The sequence below is a fragment of the Ischnura elegans genome, chromosome 3 (genome assembly GCF_921293095.1).
Source record: "Ischnura elegans chromosome 3, ioIscEleg1.1, whole genome shotgun sequence".
Lineage (NCBI taxonomy): Eukaryota > Metazoa > Arthropoda > Insecta > Odonata > Coenagrionidae > Ischnura > Ischnura elegans.
In genome coordinates, this window is record NC_060248.1 from 111934274 (window position 1) to 111954221 (window position 19948).

At 37.8% G+C, this 19948-nt stretch overlaps 1 protein-coding gene across 1 annotated transcript in view; it reads right to left on the bottom strand.

Annotated features, from left to right (window-relative positions):
* Window positions 1-19948, bottom strand: part of LOC124155246 (probable ATP-dependent RNA helicase DDX43) — a 47327-nt gene that overhangs the window by 5556 nt on the left and 21823 nt on the right. Inside the window, exons 6-8 of the mRNA XM_046528964.1 lie at window positions 3655-3820; window positions 3262-3371; window positions 3046-3178 (exon numbers count right to left, since the gene is read on the bottom strand). Coding sequence (XP_046384920.1) covers window positions 3046-3178; window positions 3262-3371; window positions 3655-3820 — 409 coding nt within the window. The remainder of the gene's footprint in view (window positions 1-3045; window positions 3179-3261; window positions 3372-3654; window positions 3821-19948) is intronic.

The window sequence follows — 19948 nt, forward strand, 5'->3', positions numbered from 1 at the left end:
TAATATTTCGATTTAGGCAATAAAAAAATAATAGGAAACCACCCTATTACGTTAATATGAAAAATTCAGCCATAAGAGCAAGAACTTCAAAATTTTACTCTCACTGCACACATGGATACTATGGTTTTCAATCATTTTCTATCCCTGTGACTCTAAATACTGATGAAAATAGAATTTTTTGCCAGGGGGGATGAAATATGGACATTCAAAACCTAAAATTAAATATGCTTTGGCGAGGAGTGCAATTAGCAACACACAAAAATGACAAGTGGTCTAAAAATAACTATAAGTTCTAAGAAATCACTGGGAGGTTAACGCATACTAACAGTTTTGTCAAAGTTATTTAGAGTTATAACCACATGGATAACTGATAAAGGAGAAAACATGATTTTCAGGCAACTTAAATTGCAAAATAATGAACAATCACAAAATGACTACGTTCATTCTCGTATTGTGGTGATAATTATCAAGGGTATGAATTTCAGTATTTTAAAATGCATGCAGTAAAACCTTGTTTCTACTCTTCTACACCATAAATAATATCACGAATACAAATTTGAAGGAAGATAAACCTATCGATGTAATTACTAAATTTGTGGAGAATGTCGTGCATCCAGTAAAATTTCTTCACCACAGTTGAATTTCAAATTCATTTTTTAATTTTGCTTTCTTAGTGCCAAGGTTGTGGTTGAACAACCATATAAATTACATTAAATATATAAATTAGTAAACAATACTCTAACTTTAAAAATCCACGATAAAGGTTACTAATAAGGAGACATCGCAAGAGTGATGTTCAGGATTTGAATGCCAATGTTATTTTCTGAAGGTATATATTCATATAGGTAAGTTTGAAAAAGTGTCATGGCTTTCTTCCACATACGCCCAGGTTGGAGAGATATTCGCATGTAAAGATTTCGCATACCATGACTTCCCTTGAGTAATCGCTCCCTCTCAACTATGGCGGTGGGCGAGTGGTTAGAGGTGTTCCTCCTATGTCTTTCGCTGCATGCGTCCCACATTCGAGTCTTGGTGATGGCTATTTTTTTCCCTCTTTAAATTTTAGAAATAACTGTTACTACTCATCCCCCAAGGCCAGCTGGATGAAGTCCTTGCTGATAGTTAAGTCCTCCCATTGTAATGTTCTTACAAGCACTCATAAACAAGGTTTTACTGAGTATGAAATAGGATTAATGCAAACGTTTCATCAATAATATTAACTTCCCATTCTTTCAAAATGACATTCACCACAGTGTCATAACAATTAGACGTGTAGGTGCATCATTTTTCAGACACAAAAATCTGGTGAAATGGTAATTAGATATGTAATCAAGACAACACACATTCTACCAGATAAAGCTAGATTTTTCGTAAATGGAGATCAATTTTTCAAAAGGCATGCAAGGTTTGACAGCATCACCACCTTATGTCTCACCGGCAAAATGGAGAGAATATAAGAAGATTTGAATGCGAAGAAGTGGACACCGAAGACTGCCATTAATATAACTGACAATAAAACTAAGACATTAAGTGGCATGAAAGGATCTTCTGGCCTTTAAATCGGCTTCTGAAATGAAGGAGAATTAAATGACTGATTTCAGCCAATTATCGAATCATTTTCAGCAATAAAAATACAGATTTTTCTGATTTCTGTACTTTGATTTTCAATTTAAAATAATCTTAGGGAGCAAAATGTGCATACTTTTAACTTTAAAGATCCAGTAAATATAAACATGGATGAGAAATTCCACTAATTACATATTAACAGTAACAACATTAAAGCAGAATATTATATGTTTCATTTTCAATTGATTTGAGAACTCTGAATGTACTACACAGGTATAACATTTCATATGAAGTAGAAGCAAAATCAGAGAAAAACGTTCCAAAATTTATGCAAGAAAGTTAAGCAACCTTAAGCTGATGAAAAGTAACAAAAAGCACTGACAATGTGTTGTTCTTACATTTCGACAGTTCGTAAGAGTGATTTTTCTTGATTTTATCACCAATCAGATTATCTAAAGAGAAATACAATTCCCGTAAATCTATGAATTTGTCATCAGAACTCAATAACCTAGGCAAACAACTTTGAAGAAAACATTCCAAATGATTTATGTGCATACACGAGAACACAAATCACACACTAAAACAAGCAATTGCTACTCTAACATATCTGATCATATGACAAGAAAACAATTCTTAAAATGTGCACAAGCTCACGAAAGCTAGGCTAACCTACCAACAGTCTCATTGATGGTAACAATGAGTGGCACTTGTCTTAAGCCTCTTAACGCTAGAGAGTGCAAGAAGTGCTTACACAATGTGTGTACTCGCAGAATCATGGTTTCATTGGCACATATTTTCCACATTCAATACGTAAATATTGAGAAAACCCATTCAATACAAAAGTGTCCTCCAGATGGCCACTGTGTGCCTGCATGTCTGAAATCTATTCACAACTTTTAAGACTGATTCTCCAGGATTCTGAGATACATATATTGCCACTAATGTCAAAAGCCACATGTCCAGTAGACATCCAAACACTTAAGTTTTTGCAGATGCTATTCCTTATACTAAAAAATTTAAAGTCATTTTTGCATTTTAATAATACCACATTATTTGATTAGAACCTTGAAGCTTTGCCAAGAATTCAATGTGCATGCACTAGCAATGGAGTTATTTTATGTTTACTGTAAGCTGACAAGAGGGAAAGGGAGAACATTAATACAAGTTATATTATGTAAAATACACACATCAACGCAAAAGCTACATAATTTTCTATCCCTTCTTAAAAAACTATAGATATATTGATGGAGCAAAAATGAACAGATCTCTAACATAAGGGCGATGAAATTAGAACTTGGGGGATGTGTACTCTTTAATAATATTAAGGTAAGCCATGATGAACTAAATGCCAGCCACAATTATGATTAAATGAAAGAAAATTTAAGATGACCAACACAATTTCCAAACAACCATTTTCAGAATGGTTGTTCCTATTGTACTGCATAACTCAAAAAAGAAAGAATTCTAGTCACTGCTCACCTGGTCATCACTGTCTGCCGGTCTGGCCTGATGTCCATTAAAATTTTCCTAATTTGTGGCTCAAATCCCAAGTCTAACATTCTATCTGCTTCATCCAGTACAAGGTACGTAATTGATGAAACATTTACCACGCCTGAAGGAGAAAGAAAAGTGACAAAAATATAATAAACAAATGAATTATAAAAAAATGATAGAGGTGAATAAAACTTCAATTACCTGCTTGTATGATATCATTCAGTCGCCCGGGAGTAGCAATAATTATTTCAACTCCCTTACTAACCATGTTCATTTGCTCCCTTCGATTTCCACCGCCATACACACAAACACTAGAAAACAGAATTATAACAGATCATAAAATAAACACAAAATATAAGCAGTCACGAAATATTCATCAAGAAGCCAATGGCTAATTATTTAACACTTTTCAGTGGAACTGTACTAGAATAATATTGGTGCACAAAAAAAAGATGTTACAAGTGAAAAGGAATTTTCTGAGAATATTACATATTCACATGATAACTCAGGTTATCATGAGAATATGTAATAACTAACTCAGGTTAATATGCATACATAGAAGGAACATTAGTTGACAACAAAACCTGCACTTACCAATTAATATCCCTGTAACTGTATTTCTTCACTTCTTTCTCAATTTGAAGAGCCAACTCTCTTGTCGGGGCCATCACCAAGACATTGGGACCACCCCTTTCACTTCGAGGTATAGGTTGATTGTCAATGTGAATGAGGGCTGGCAAGAGGAAAGCCAGAGTTTTCCCTGGAAATACAAAAGAATAGGAGAATACATAATAAATAAGAGGATAAATCTGGATGAAAAAAATTAATATATCAAAAGCGGAATATAGGCACCCCTGAGGAATTGAAAAATACCTGTGGCAGCAGTATGGCAATATAGGTCATAAAATTTGTCTGCATTGTATGTATTCAATGCAAAAATATGATCCAAAACAGAAAAGGAGCTATCAATTAAAATTTTTGCATAGTAAAATATACTAGACTCAGCAGTATGGAACCAAAGCACACAGAAACAATAAAACAAAAAATAAACTAGTACACATAACTCTTTACAGCACAACAGAGTACGAGTAATCTTCAATAAATCATATGGTAAACAACCTCATTTTAACATTTCTATGAATAACCAATAGACTTTTATGATGCGATGCGGTGTGGCACGCGGTATTAATAATTGGGGCACAACATTCGTATGATACCTTAAAAGTTTCATTGTTAGGATTCAGGTTAGGTTTTCTATTAAATGATATACAGTGGAACCTCGTTAAAGCGAGTACGGGCTATAGCGACACCCCCGCTATAACGAGAGATAGCAGATGCACCGTCAATTGACCCTATAATAGGCGTGTTAAAAAATTCGTTTTTACGAGACCCTTTCGGTGTTGGCTCTCGCCATAGCGAGGGTTTCACCGCCGGAAGACTTTCATCAAGACTCCTTAACCTCTGTAATTGCTAGCGATCTGTTAGAAAAGAAGTTAATGGAGTGCTCAGTCTCAAATTTATGTGGTAAACTGTCGTTCGATAAATATAATGATTGACGAAACAATGCTTTGCATCATTTTTATTCAGTGCGGCGCTTATAAATTGTTGGAAGAAGCAGTCGTTATTTGAGTAAGAAAATTTAGTGATGCAAAAAAACATCGCCTTTTCGTCTGGATTTATGCTTACGTTTATCGGATAGATGTTTATCTGTTGCCGCACCACTCCTGTTCCTGTATATCTGTTCGCAACAGGTATATTGGCTATTATTTGCTCCACCTCCGGTAAAGCGACAATTCGCTATAGCGAGTGTTTATTAGTGCACCGTGGGGTGTCGTTATATCGAGGTTGCACTGTAAATCATTGGAGAGAAAATTTAATAAAGCCGGTAACATTTGCATTCTAATTTATAACATATAATATGCAATACAAAAGACAAACAAGTATATCAAAGGCAGAACGTCCACTTTTTTATTACAGCAAAAGCTACATAAAATGCATTTGTTGGGACAGGAAAAACCATGACTTAGCTATAGAGGTTTTTGCTGTATGGGATTGACACATGGATTGTGCATTTGCAGGGGCATCCAAACACTCCACACATTACGAGACACATGTAAAGCCAATTGCTCAATCTTGAGACATTCACCACAAAACATCTTTCCCATAGAGATGTGAAGAAACTGTTATTATTTACCTTAAAATACCGCAGCTATCATCATGTAATTTTCAAACTGCATATTCCTAATTAAAATTACTGCTTTCCTCATTGATTCAGCTCTACACCTCATTTCATTGCTTACTTTAGATATAGCCCGAAATTAACGGACTACCAAAGTTAATTCCTGTGGATTGAGAATTTTCAATGTGCTTCATAATTTTGTGGAATACCTAGTTGACTTTATTTTTGGAGTGCAATACTATAAGTCAATAGTTGTTGCTTGCACCATGGTGATAGCCAAATCATTTGATGTGGTTTCAGGATGACATAATGCACAAGCACAAAGGCCTCTCTACACGGTGAATGATCATTCGAATTAAATTCAGTTGCTGTGACCGCTTTACACGGTGAATGATTTTGGCCAATTTTCTGCACAGAAATGATGTGTACTGGTGCGACTATCGAGAGTGTATTTCGATTCTAACGATATTTCCGACCGTTTCTGACCACATGATTTGTTTTGGAGGTCGCATACAATGGAATGCTTTGTTTACATGTGCACTTCAATATACTTTTTTTATTGCTTTGACTTTCGGTAGGGTATGACGTACTAAGTAATGAGAGGGATTAGAACAGTAGGAATTGATAGTGGAAAACCACTTTATGCGTTTTGTGATCCCGTAACGAAGTACATAAGTTATTTTTGCAGCAGTGCAACCATGATAATGCTTCAAGATAGTGTGCTCTAGAACATGATCATAAGGAAACTTACTCTTCAAATGGTTACCCGAAGTCTTTTCCCTTCCGATTCAGTAAATTATAAAGTAAGTGAAAAAATAATTTGGGGCAGAACTGCACGTTGTTTCTGGCTTACAAGGGGAGACCATGTACCTTGCTCCGCCTTTTTCAATGCCATATTTTTTATGGCCTTTGGAATGGTTAACACATCTCTTAACTAGTAGTGGTTCCGTTGAATGGGCCTTAGTTAGGCTATAATTAATTAATTTTCATGCGGTACTTTTCACAAGCCGTATATATTTCCAAAATATCACAACCATCAACAGATGGGTCAGGTGTGGTTGTGGTAGCGCACGTGATTCCCACCCAGGGGGCTTTGTCATGGCAGTTTATTTTGTCGTCTTCATTGTGATCATACGGCGTCAAATTTTTCATTAACTTTAATTGCAGCAAGCATAGACATGAGACAATTTTTTTATCATCATAGTGGCCTTTAGGTATTTAAGCAGTCAGGCATATTCTAATTTGCTTGAATGATTTCCATGAATGATATGAGCACACGGTGTCCATCTTGCCATTGGCATCCAATGCCTCGGAATTTTAAGATCATAAATAAAAACCTTGGAAACATAGTAACCCATGCAATAACTCAAATAATTAATATACACTTTGAAAGAAAGTAAATTCACAATCAACAATAGGGTAATTCGGAAAAAACATTCTGGATTTTTAAAGTTCAAAAACGTCATTTTTCTCCTCGATTGCGTCTATTTATAGTTTAATTTACAATTATCAAACTATATTTAATGATTTGAATGCTAAAGTTTGGGGTGAGAGTCCCAATTAATGACAAAATCTTTGTTTCTACAGTGAACACATTTCAACGAAAACGAGCCATGACATCATATTGGCCCACCTAGGAAGTCAAAATCTCACAGTGTTGCCTATAATTCAAGGGGTAAATCCCATAAACTGGCCCTTGGATTTCACAGTCCACTTTCTTCCCCTGCATCGATATTTAAAGAACAGTGAATTCTCTGTGGTGAATAATTTAGGTACTCCTAAAGCCTTTAACTGTAATTGCACGCAATATCCCACAAGATATCTTGAGAGCATTTGCAGCCCTGCGGTAATGGGGAAGTCGCAAGCAATGAGATAACACTGAGCCAACTTAATGGTAGAAAGTATGAGGATGCTGAAGCGCACACCTTCGAAAATAGAGCAGGTCCCTTCCTATTTTCTATTCCCGATACCTTTCTTCTATCGCACACGAATGACCTTAGCTCAACTGCATTGTGAAGGCTGTGCACCCGTTGGGACCCCAAACATAAAAACTCAATGTGAACCGGCCTTCACCCTTGTAGAGCCTTTGCTTTAAGCTTATTGTGTTTTTTTTTATTGGAGCTGGATGAGCGGCATCAATACGGGACTCGTCTCTCTAAGGTAAGATTTCAAGCCATTCCAATGCAGAAAGTTTCCATTATACACGGTGAATGATGGTCATTCGCAAGATCATTCCAATGATCTTTCGAATGAAAATTCACCATGTAAAGCTGCCTTAAGGAATCCAGCATTATAATCCATGGTTAGAACTACTGTCATGAAATTGGTAAAGGTGACATTTATTCAAGGTATCCCTGGATCTCACACAAGATTTTTTTCAAAGCCTTGCTCAATATTGCTAAATCAAAAAAAAATCCTTGCTTGGTGGTCTCATGAACTTGAATTATAGGGTAAATAATATAGGATGTTGATAGCTATATTACTAAGGAAATAAGATAAGTATCAGCCTTCATCAGCAAATTTGCTTTCTCAGTCATATGTACTTGGGAAGTCAACTTGGGAAAATACACAGTAACATCACTGTTATTAGTATTAATTTGAAGTGTACAGAACATACTTCCTAAATATCCATCTACCCATCCATTTATTGTCAATAGTTGAATGTGAGCTATCAAATCTATGAGCTATTCAAAGCACAGTGCAACCTCGATAAAACGAGACCCCACGGTGTTCTAATAAACACTCGCGAATTGTCACTTTACCGGAGGTGGAACAAATAATAACCAATAAACCTATTTTCAACACTTGTAAATGAATAGGATGATTGTGGTGATGGAGACATTTCTGTCCAATACACTTAAGCATAAATCCAGACGAAAGGCGATGTTTTTATGCATCACTAAATTTCCTTACCTCAATAGCAAATTAGCCATTCAATTTATAAGCACCGTACAGAATCAAATCATGCAAAGCATTGCTTTGTCAACATTATCCCAATGCACAACTGACGAAGCCATTTTTTTAATGGACGTTGTGCGTTTACGTGATCAATCTATTATTTTGATATTTTCCGCTGAAAATTCAAACTATTGCTGATAAAACAGTATCTCGGTTATTCAATGCCTCAAATGCTTCCATTGGTGTATGCATATTTTTCCCGTACATTTTGCGGAAGTCATGTGAAATAACGTATCGCATTTGTCTCTGCAGACAAAAACGGTGGAAGGTGTTAGAACGATCCTGCCTTGGAAGACATTTAGTATCATCCAATGTACTATCTTCACTATTTACCCTAAAAAATCTGCTAAGCATGCATAATGATGTCATTAAAATTCCTGTTTTTTTAAATAAAAGTTCTGTTTTGAGTGATACGCCCGCGACGTCATTGAAATAATAAGCTGAGCCTATCCACGGCACTGCAATGAAAACTATTTGAATTAAAATTGGTAAAATTGTTTGAGGCGCAACTTTGTGAAAGCGATCCATTTTTCATAAAATTAACTTGAAAAAGAAATTAACTTGATTTCATTTCACGAAAAATATAACGCAGATATCATGCTGATGTCCTTTTAGTAAAACAAAAGTAAGCTGCAAGAAACTGCGACTAATATAACACGCATGGGTAATGTACGCAACAAAGAAATGAAAAAGCATAAACATCTGATGGACCTTAAGGCCAACATATACGTACCAGTACGAATTTATTGATTTAGCATTTTCAATAAAGACTGAAACATGAAAAAGAATGCAGAATTTTTTAAATTAAATAAACTAAAAGCGCAGCATCAGATTTTCAAATGTGTCACATAATATCTCTAACAGCGCATTAGAAGCTCCTCCTGGAAGCACAATGGCTAGAAACACCCCATACTGCAAGGGTTTAGTCAGGGAGTAGATTGTAAAAGAGTTCCGTTTTGTCTGCATTACATCACGAGAGGAATATCAAGATATTCTGTTGGGATAGGAGTCCTTTCTTCCACGGCTTCGGGTTAACATTGCAGGCATCACCAGCAATTATGAAGGGAGATAACTAGTGATGGGTCGATTCCAAAATTTTATCGATTCCGATCCCGATTCCGATTCTGACATTTCGATTCCGATTCTACCGATACCGATTCCATCGATTCTGACGACATAGGCTCCAAGAAAAAGACCACTTATAAATACAAGGGAGAGCCCTGAGTAAAGTCATTCTCACAGTTATAATTAAGATTAAATACTGCTTATATGAATCGTGTAATATTTGGCCCTTACAAATTCTCAAGCAGAAAAACCAACATGCTCATGCTCAGCCAGTAGGTTTTGATGTCTCCATGTTACAGTATTACTGCCTGCAGAAAATTGCCTTTTGCTACATAATTGTGTGACTGGGAAAGTACTTTCCTCCCTAAATTGCAAGATTTCGGAAACTTGAAGTATATCATCGATCTTTGTGGATCTTGAAACCTCATGGAACTCAAGTTGCCTAAGCAAATGAACTAGAGAACTTAGCTTTAGTTTTGTAGAGCCAAAAATACCTATACTTCTCACGTCGTTTAATCAGCCTTAAAACTCTTGCTTTTTTCAGTTCAAGAAAGAAACTAAACGCTACAAATGAATATCACATTGGACGGACGCAGTATTAAAAAAGGCTAAAAGATGCCTTGTGATGTGAAAACTCTGCTTTCCGCGCGACTCACCTCTGCGAAGGTGGAGAGGGAAAAAGGGTATCGGCTGTTGCCTTTCGAGGAAACAGTTCATTTTCCTCTCTCTTAAGCATGCCGAATTAATCTCTTCACTTTACTTCAATACCCGAGCCATATTTCTTATGCGTGGGATGGTTCCCGAAAAATATCCAATCCTTAGTATTTTCACTCGAGTAATGCGTTAAATGGTCAAATCGATCTATACATTACCCTTTTTAACACCCTCATTTTAGTTTTTTAAGTCAATGAAGACGATTTTCCGTGCTTTAAATGACGATTTTCAAGACTTAAGTTTTAAAAAACTTGAAAAATCGGCCTCAGTTACCGAGTTCCACGGCGTGTAGCTCAGCCTTGACGCGCCTTTAAAAAATCGCTCTTTTTTCCTTCTTCTCAAAAGTGTTTTTCCAAGATTTCTGCTTAGTACTTTTTAGAAATCTCTACTATATATTGTGGTTCAATTTTCCGAGTTATATTTTTCGCAAACGAAAGATACTTTCTACTTTATGTCAAATTTCAAGTGAAAAACGGGTCGACCATTTCGCGTTGTAAAACCAGACAGATGAAAGCCAAAATCTTCAAAAGTCATTAGAAGTATAGAAAAAGCACCAAGTGTAAGGAATATTGCGTTTTTTATTCCATAAAAATCATACCAACGCAACACCACCAGGATAAATTTAAAAATTTTCGAGGATTAACGAGATCGCGAGTGGTTTTGAAAAGTTGGTCATGTTTGGGCCACTGTATCATCACTAAAGCGTCGTATTTAGGTAAAATGGCATATAAGTATACATCTGGTAATGATTTATGAGTATTTACGCTAAGTTTCAAGCCTATATCCCCAAAAAGGTGATTTTGGACTTGATTCCAGCTTTTTCCGATTTCGGACCTGTGCACCGCGGTGTGCGCCGGGTCGGAAGACGATCGGCCGCCGTGGCTGGCGTAAAGGTATTCGGCGCCCACGTCGACAACTGTAGAGTGTACAGCAAGCTAAAACTACCAAGCCAAGACATTGGAATGACTTATCCGCTTTTAAAACTGTATTACTACATGAGTTTCATGATAGCACTTCCTGTCGGCAGATTGCTGGACCTACTAGCCTCGAAAGCCGTGTAACCGTAACTTGATCGACTCGACATTTGCAATGCTACTCGAAACGCTCGAGTCGAGTACCAACTACTTAAGCGCATAAAAGTACCAACTACTCGACTCTACTCGAACTTTCGAGTACTCGCAAATCCCTAGAAGATAATGTTTTTTGTTGTTACGATAACGCGGCGCGAAAATTCAAATGACTGTTGGAAACGCGGTCATATTTAAATTTGGGGTTCGAAGTACTACTGGAATCGGAATCGATTTTTCACATTGACAAGTACTCATTTTCGATTCCGATTCTTGGCCGAGAATCGAGGAATCGAAGAATCGAGGAATCGAACCGACCCATCACTAGAGATAACGCTTTAAATTAATAAATATAACCTATCTTCCGAACACTTGAAATTCTCAATTCTCCGTCTATCGCTGAAATACTCCACTTAAGCCTTAAGCATAACCCCTTTCCCAGGAGTTCCCAAAGATTGAAGTGGGCAAAACCACCCGAACAAAGCACCTTCCAACTCTTCATGTTCTGCATTCTTCGGGTGCTTTTGCTGTGACGGTTTGACCTCCCGCACCACGGTAGACCTAATGCTTTCTATGTTTTCTTTTAATAGTGAAGAGCGAATAGGAAGATAAATTAACAATACCCCTCTCATATTTCTCTATTATTTCCATTTTATTGCTTACACGCATTTAGCATTTTTTGGCCATGGTATCTACCTTTAAATGCTCTCTATTCTTGCAACTCATGACAGTTTACCACATGAATTTGAGACTGAGAACTCCATGTTAACTTCATTTCTATCAGACTGCCAGCAATTACAGACATTGGGGACTCTTGGTTAAGCTTTTCCGGTGATGTAAACTCTTGCTACGGCGAGTGTCAACACCAAAAGGGCCTCGTAAAAACGAATTTGTTTTGCATACTAAACATAGGGTCAATTGATGGTGCTTCAGCTATCACTCGCAATGGTGGGGGTCTCGCAATGGCCCATACTTGCTTTAACGAGGTTCCACTGCATAAGCACTCATGAGGATTACCATGAAAAGTTATGAAATCGATACATTAAACCATCACGAATATAAATTAGTTTAACAGCCCCAATTATAGATTTATCCCCATGAAATTACTCCACCATAATGACGCGAGTGGCAACTTTCGTTTACCCATGAAAATGTGCAGCGGGTGGCAGCATTTCTTGTAGTCAAAGCAAGAGTACTCTTTTGAAATATTAGTGGTCGTGGAAATATGTTTCTTGGAATTGACACATTGAAATTCTATAAATTATTCTAAAAACCCGTAAAAAGAATGAGACCCAAGTGAATAGCTGTAGATTTCGTATCTTAAGGCATGTAAATATTGGGCTATTGAGTTTTTTTACGAAAGCCAGAATCAACCATTTAGATATTTTGTTCAATTCATTACAAAATGACAAACTTGCCGCTAAAAGAAGCTTGTTCTTCCCAGAAGAAGTAGATTTTGGATGAAAGGCACAAGAGGTTTTGGAAAAAAAGCCACAGATACACAACAAATTTGCCGTTCATTATATGCACCAAGCTGTGAGTTCAAAGTCGAGTCAATGTTGTCAGTTGTCAGAAACAAGCTAAAGAGAAGGTTAAGATCACGATTAGAAATGACGATTCTGATTGGCCTGTTTAATGGAAGTCTCTAATTGGCCTTCCTGGACTACGCATACCAAATTATTCAAATGAAAATAAAATTTTAACCAGAAAAATTATTTATTGAGAGGTGAATTTCACTCGATTGGACCAATATTTCATTTCGTGGAACTGGAATTTTTGTAAAAAAGGAGTTCATTCATCGGGGCTTCACACTGCTGCGTTTACATATGCAGTTGGCGGGACTAATAGCTTTCGTTCGTTCAACGGAGTTGTTCGCGTAGTAGGAGTTCATAAAGTAGAGGTTTTACTGAATCTACTTAATGTTAATACAGTAAACTCTTGATTTTACGAAGCAGGATTTTACGAAGTTTTCGATTATACGAAGTGATATTGCGGTCCCGGTGAAAAGCCTATGCTAAATACATGGCGCTATTCGATTATACGAAGTTTCGATTATACGAAATTTTTTGAATTTACGAACCTCGGCTCGGTCCCTAGGAACAAATGGCATTCGTTTATACGAACTACGGCGAAAAATTTGTCAACAAAACTAGTTACGCCGGCGTAAGTAGCTAAAAAATCAGCGCTTCCAACTGTGGTCCATCAAAAGTGCGAAATCGTAAATGATAATGCAACTTTGGAGAGAAATGGGTCGCCAAAAACCTCACTGTGGGAATTTAGGGGGAGTAGGAGTTCAGTTAAAATATCGCGGCTGACATTATACCCCTATTTACGTGCCTGTTCGTAAACATAGCATCGACAATAATTCGTAGTTTAACATGCCAGGAAGGTCGCGCGGAGTATTTCGTACACCCCTAATTAACCCTTTGCACTGCTGTGAACGTACAACGAAGACTACTTGACTACTTTTCGCCGAAGCACTTCGAAGGGTCCCTAATCCGGGACCCTTTCCTCGACGAGCTCACCCTCGCTGGCCCCTGAAACTGGGCTATTTTTAATGCATTACCTGACGCAACCCTGGGTTTCAAAGGGCAAAGGTGCCATGGGGGGAAAAAGAGTAAAGTGCGTGTTACTGTGGGGCTGTGCGTCAACCAAACGGGCACGGACAAAATAAGCCCGATGTCATTGGGAAATTTGAAAGGCCACGGTGCTTAAAACATGTAAAATTGGAAGCCCTTCCCGTTTTTTACCATGCAAATAAAAACAGCTGGATGACCCGAGAAATTTTCCAGCAAACGGTTATACGTCTACAGAGAAAAATTGCTGGAGAGAACAGCAAAATTGTTTTAATAATGGATAATGCCACCGTTCATAAATACGTGGAGGATCTAAAATTGGCTAATGTTCGAGTCCTCTTTTTACCCCCGAACTCGACTAGCAAGTCCCAGCCCTTGGACCAAGGCATTATCCAAGATTTTAAAGTCCTGTACCGGAAGAAGCTTGAGCGGTATTACTTGCGATGGATCGGTATGTATACATTCATCTATTTTGCTCATGTGCGTTTGGATATCGATTTAGATATTTTTATTCATGATTATCATTCTTTCAAATCTATTTGCTACTTTTATAAATGGGAACAGAAATTAATAACATCCCGAAATGGACGTTGATACATGCAATCCGCGCCATAATATCTTTTCGTGTATATATTGGCCTTTGTGAATGAACAACTTAAATATCTTAAGTATTGGGCTCTATTTACCGCCAATTTATATTTCAGGCTTCTCGTAAAGAAGACGCACTTCCAAGTCTAACCATGAACTTTCTTCTCACGCGCTTCCCCGTTCTCCCATGCTGGGGTTCTGTCTTTCAAAAGCCTTTGTCCCTTCCCTCCTGCCGCCTTTGGCTGATCTTGCTGACACCCACCTTACGCATCCCAAACCCCTCCTTCCCCAGTATTTCCCATTCACTCCCTCCCTAAGGTGACTGAGCTTGTGTGCGTCGCAAAAAAATACATACGGCCCCCAAAAGTAGACTGAGGCAGAGCTGAAGGCCATTTCCCCACCCTTCTTTGTCCTGCTCCCTTCACCAGTCCTTGTGATGACCACACTTCTTCCTCAAGGCAATCCCCATCCCACTCTTATTCACCCCACCCACTGGGAACGTTCCCCGATTGTGGAGAAGGGCATGGTTCATCTTTACCTGCAACTGGGGGAAGTTATTCACCGGAGAGAGGCGGAAGAAGTATCTTCCACTATCGGGAAAATGGTGCCGCGCTTATAATTGTCTCTCTTCTTCTCAGCTGACTTTTCAATTGAAATTATTTTCTTTGCTCTTTCCACACTATATTTATTTACGATTATGGCGCGACTATTTTTAGTGCTAAAACTAAGAAAATCTTTTCTCTATGTCAATGATCCTTTGCATAACTTTCAATACGGCGGAGAAAGGAACACGAAAACTAAATGAGGTGACGGTACAGGTTTTTGCGTGTCATTTTTTGGGAATTCACGCTAGTGAACCAATACTTATCCACGTTGAGAAATGATAAAACGTCTCTTGTAGGAAAACAATCAATGTGGATAATAACGTTTCTATCTATATTTCTCCGATACTGTAAGATGTTTCTCCTGTCGTTTTCCGGTTGGAACCTTGCTCCTGTCGGCATAAAAGGAGAGAAACATACTATATGAACAGATCACCTCACACCCGGTATGAAGAATACAGTCCTGATGAAGAATTAAGTCTTTTATGGCAACGTCTGCGAAGATGATGGAACACAGTAGTCGGACGGAGAACTCAAACAGAATTTACTGCAAATATTCGCCAGAAGATAATCACATCCTACGTTATTTATGATCGTAATTGAATCTCAGTGAAAATAGAGCACATTCTGCTGAAAGTACGAAGTAACTCGAAATATTAATTTACGAAGGTTATTTTGGAAACGGGCTAAGACCCTTGTTTTTCTTTTTTTCTCGTCACTGAGCGATAGAGGGTGACATAAATGGCGGTTAGGCCGGCTGCCGCTAAAATTCCGTGGGTGTCAGAAACAAATATCTATCTTTTGCATACTTAATAGTAGCTATTGGCTCCTAACCACAAATTTATTACTGTAAATTCTTATAATAAACATTGCAATTCATTATTTGATTACGTTTTCTAAACTGGTCGGGAATTTCTTTAGCGATCGTTGATGTTGAAGTATGAACAAGAAATGGGAATTTTATGGCGGTATAATTATTTAACGATTTATCACATCATAAATCGATAGCAAAAAGCCTTTTCTATGAATTATACCGAGAATAACCACCGAAAACATTTAAATAAGACCACTAAAGACAAAAAACGGCGGAAGAAACAAAAGCGAACATTTTTTTCGTGACTTATGAAGAAGGTTTGAATTTACGAAACTCGATTTTACGAAGTGCCAATTTTCCGGTCCCACTGACTTCGTAAAATCAAGAGTTTACTGTATCACTGTCAACAGAGCTTCCAATTTGGATGGCTTTATTATGCTTAATGTGGTTTTTACAAACACATGAAATGTAACTTTTGAAGGAAATTTGTCATAACTTTTGAAGGAAATTTGTCATAACTTTTGAAGGAAATTTGCCAAACCAGCCACATTTGAATGATTATAGCACAAAAAGTTTGCAAGAGAAAATATCTGTAACATAATTCTTAAAAACTAGAGTTACCCGACTTCAGCATCAGACTATTTAATTATTGTAGCTTGCTTACTTTTTTCTTTATATAGTAAGGCATAAAACAATTGATTGGCATAATTTGAACAATGGGTAGGATTTAAATAAATTCTAAAAAAAAAAATCTGATATGGTGAGCGTATTGCCCACAAAAATTGGATGAGTTCACATGGAATGCCCCAGATGTATTCACGAATGCTACAAATTCATATTATCCAGGATTCAACGTGACCAATGACTTTCAAGGTGGAACTGTAGGGACGTGGCACTGCAAGGACTAATCTTTATGGCGTGCAGCTTCTTCCGCACCACTGCTTTGGATGCATGGCAAGTGATGGGGGTATACAGACTGATTACTGACATACACTGCATGAATTTGTGGTATGGGATTGGAGGATGTTAAAAAAGGTGTTATGGATTGAAAGAGGGAAAAAATGGGGAGCTCTTGATTAACTTGAGAGATAATTGAGTGTGATAAGGAAATTGGGACAGACGCTGAGCTGAATGAAGAAGGATGAAGACAGGAGCCTGAAGCTGTGAGCAGGCATCTAAGTTTCCTTGAAATTTTACATGAAATTACAGTTAGTGAATAGCATCATATGACAATGGTACCCAAATGATCCATTAAATAAAATCTACATTTTAAAATTAACCTTTAACACTTTGACTGCGACTATTCAGGTGCCGTATGATCCAAAAATGCGGAAATTTTTTTTCTCGCCAACAGGTCTGAAATTGGATGTAATGAACAGCCAGTATCGCCAAACTTAAATTTGCAATTTTTTTTCGGTGAAATTAGATAATTTATTTTCCACGTCGATCGACGTGGTCCGCCGTTGACGATGGTCCGTGGTTATGCAACCCGCATCACATGGTGTTGTGAATTCACTAATGCTTAAATGCATCTTATTTAGACGCTATATATGGATTATTTAAACAATTAGATAGTTAATTTGTATTGAATTACTAGCCTCGTACCATTTACTGAATATTTGAACTCGGAATCCCATCTGACGTTCTTTTTTATCGTACATTTTTTACACAAAACATTTTTGGACGTTCACCTTAGCTTGGGGGAATATACATTTTGATGTTGATCTTCTGCACATATTTTAGGTAAATACCGGTATTAGGTACTTTTTATGCCTAGTCTCATTATACTTACCTTGGAAACCAATCTTAGACCTTTAGATCTTTTATACTCCCCACTGGAATGGTTATTCACTCGACGGTTCTTGAAGAGTGGTGGAAAAGAGTAGAGGTAAAATACTATTTATGCACTCCTCTATGTTGAAAATACAGTAATAAATTGGTAAAAGTTTAATTTCTAGGATAATATGTATTTATCTCGGATTTAGATTAACAATTTGCATTCTTAGCTAATAAAGTAATAAAAATTGAAGGACTTTTACAAATTGTTTATCAGGTTTTATGACCATTAAAAAAGAGATCGTCAGTAAATATACAGGAATATGATAAAAACACTCACATAAACAAACAAATCTGAAACATATCCTCCAAGCATGATGCACGTAATTTAATCCATCCTTCCGTGAAACACTTTGAAGCACTTTTCTAGGCAAAGAGGAGGATTTTCTGCGCAATCAGGGCAGTGGTATATAGTTTGCTGGCGTTTTCCTTTTTTTGTACGCACCCGGCAGTTTTTTGTTTCCTTCTATCCCCTTTAGTTGTCATGGGGTTGAACTTGGGAAAGTGCATCTCTAGTGGTTGGGTATTTATTTGGAAAACTATGACATTTTCCTGAGTCCGGCCAAAACTGACAAGTTTTCCTATAATACTGAGTCTATAACTCTGTAGACTCATTTTCTCTCCCTTTGAATAAATTTTGTACAGCTGAAAGCTGTTTAGTAACATTATTTGCACAATATGGAGAGCAACCTTTTTATACCAACGCAGTGTCTTTTTTGAGGTTATGTGGTAGGACAAGAGTTGATCTAACACCACCCATGAATTTATTATATTCCCTCACCGCTTCTGGAACCCACCTTTCAATTTTTCTTTTGCTGACACAATTCACCAACTTTCCCGAGTGCTGTGTACTAATCATTGCCACCTCCCTTTTGTCCTTCCATTTTAGCACATAAACCCCGTCGTCCGACCACATTTCCACCACTTCTCCATTGTTTATTTTTTTCCCAGTAACTTCTGCGGGATTACATTTCCGATTACTCCTCAACGTGCCAGTGCACAAAATTTTATATGCTGCTGAACTTGCAACAATGTCCACACTGGTGAAGTAGTTGTCCATAAATACAGTGTCCTACTCCTCCATAGCCTGCAAAAGTTTATGAACAACACATCCCGCGTGCCCAAGTCCTCCCTCGGAGTTTTCCCCGGCTCCAGTGTAAACGAAAATTTTTGTGACTAGGCCAGTGGGTTCAGCCAGCATGTATAGCTTTACACCGAACTTATGTTTTTTTTCCTTTGATGTACTGCCTGAAAGACAGTCGCCCCCTCCATAAAATCATAGACTCGTCAATACTCAATTCTCGGGAAGGGTAATATATTTCATCCATTATGTCATCAAAATGATTTAACAGCGGCCTTATTTTCTGAAGGCGGTCACATAAACGTGGTTTTTGTGTCCCTTCGGCAGGTGCAAAATGTAATATTCTTAAAATTATTTGAAACCTGTCCCGAGACATGTGTGAAGGAAAGAAAGGGATGTTATAAAACTTGTCTTTCCGCCATTTATCCTGAATCTGGGATATTTGGATCAGTCCAATGTGCAGTGGTAGCCCCATAAACACGTAAAACTCATCCTTTGTGACAGGTTTCCAGCATCCTATGCGTGCGCAAGGAGATAGCCTCTCTTTCAAGAAACGGTCCGCGTTATTATTTGTTTCTTGAATAATTTTTTCTACTATTTGGTCAGTAAAAAGCAGACGAAAAAAATCCCGTTGGGTGTCTCCATTTGGTTTCACTTTCAAATTTCTCTGTCCAGTGAAAGTCATTTCCGGCAATGCGGGTGTTTCCATAGACCAAGTGCGGTCAGTGCGGCGCGCGAGGATAGGCAAACCCGGAGTCACAGTTGAGCCATGGGTTAGGGAACTTGAGGAGCTATCACACATACCTATGGATGAATCTTCAAAAGCGTCATCATCCTCTGGATACACGCAGTCTTCGGATTCGGTGCTACCATCCATAGGCGGATCCAGGGGGGGGGGGGGGGGGCATGGGGGCCCGGGCCCCCCCCCCCCCCCAGACACTCAAAAATATGCGAGATTTTTAATACGGTCCCATTATGATTGCGTTCGTTTTGTATTACGAGGAATCGTTATGCCCCACCCAGAAAAAAATCCTGGATCCGCCCCTGCTACCATCATCCTCCATATCGTCGCGTCGCTACTCAGAAGAAAGCTGTCATCACTGTCCTCTGAAATATCATCTTCTAGGATCACTTCAATTTCTTTTTCTGGTAAATTTCTATCTGTGTATACCGAAATTGCAATGGTTGAAGGCATACCTACATTCGTTGACAGAATAAAATATATTATATAAATAAAAAATACACAGGAGGTGCAAATTTTAGCAGGCAGATACTTTGTCATCAATTTTTGAAAAATGTTTCATTTTCTTACCTAGTATTGATAAAGAGGCATTTGAAGGACCAGCTGGAGACTCTTTGTTTATAGAAACAGGATCCAACGACGGATCAGAGCCTAAAACGTTAATGC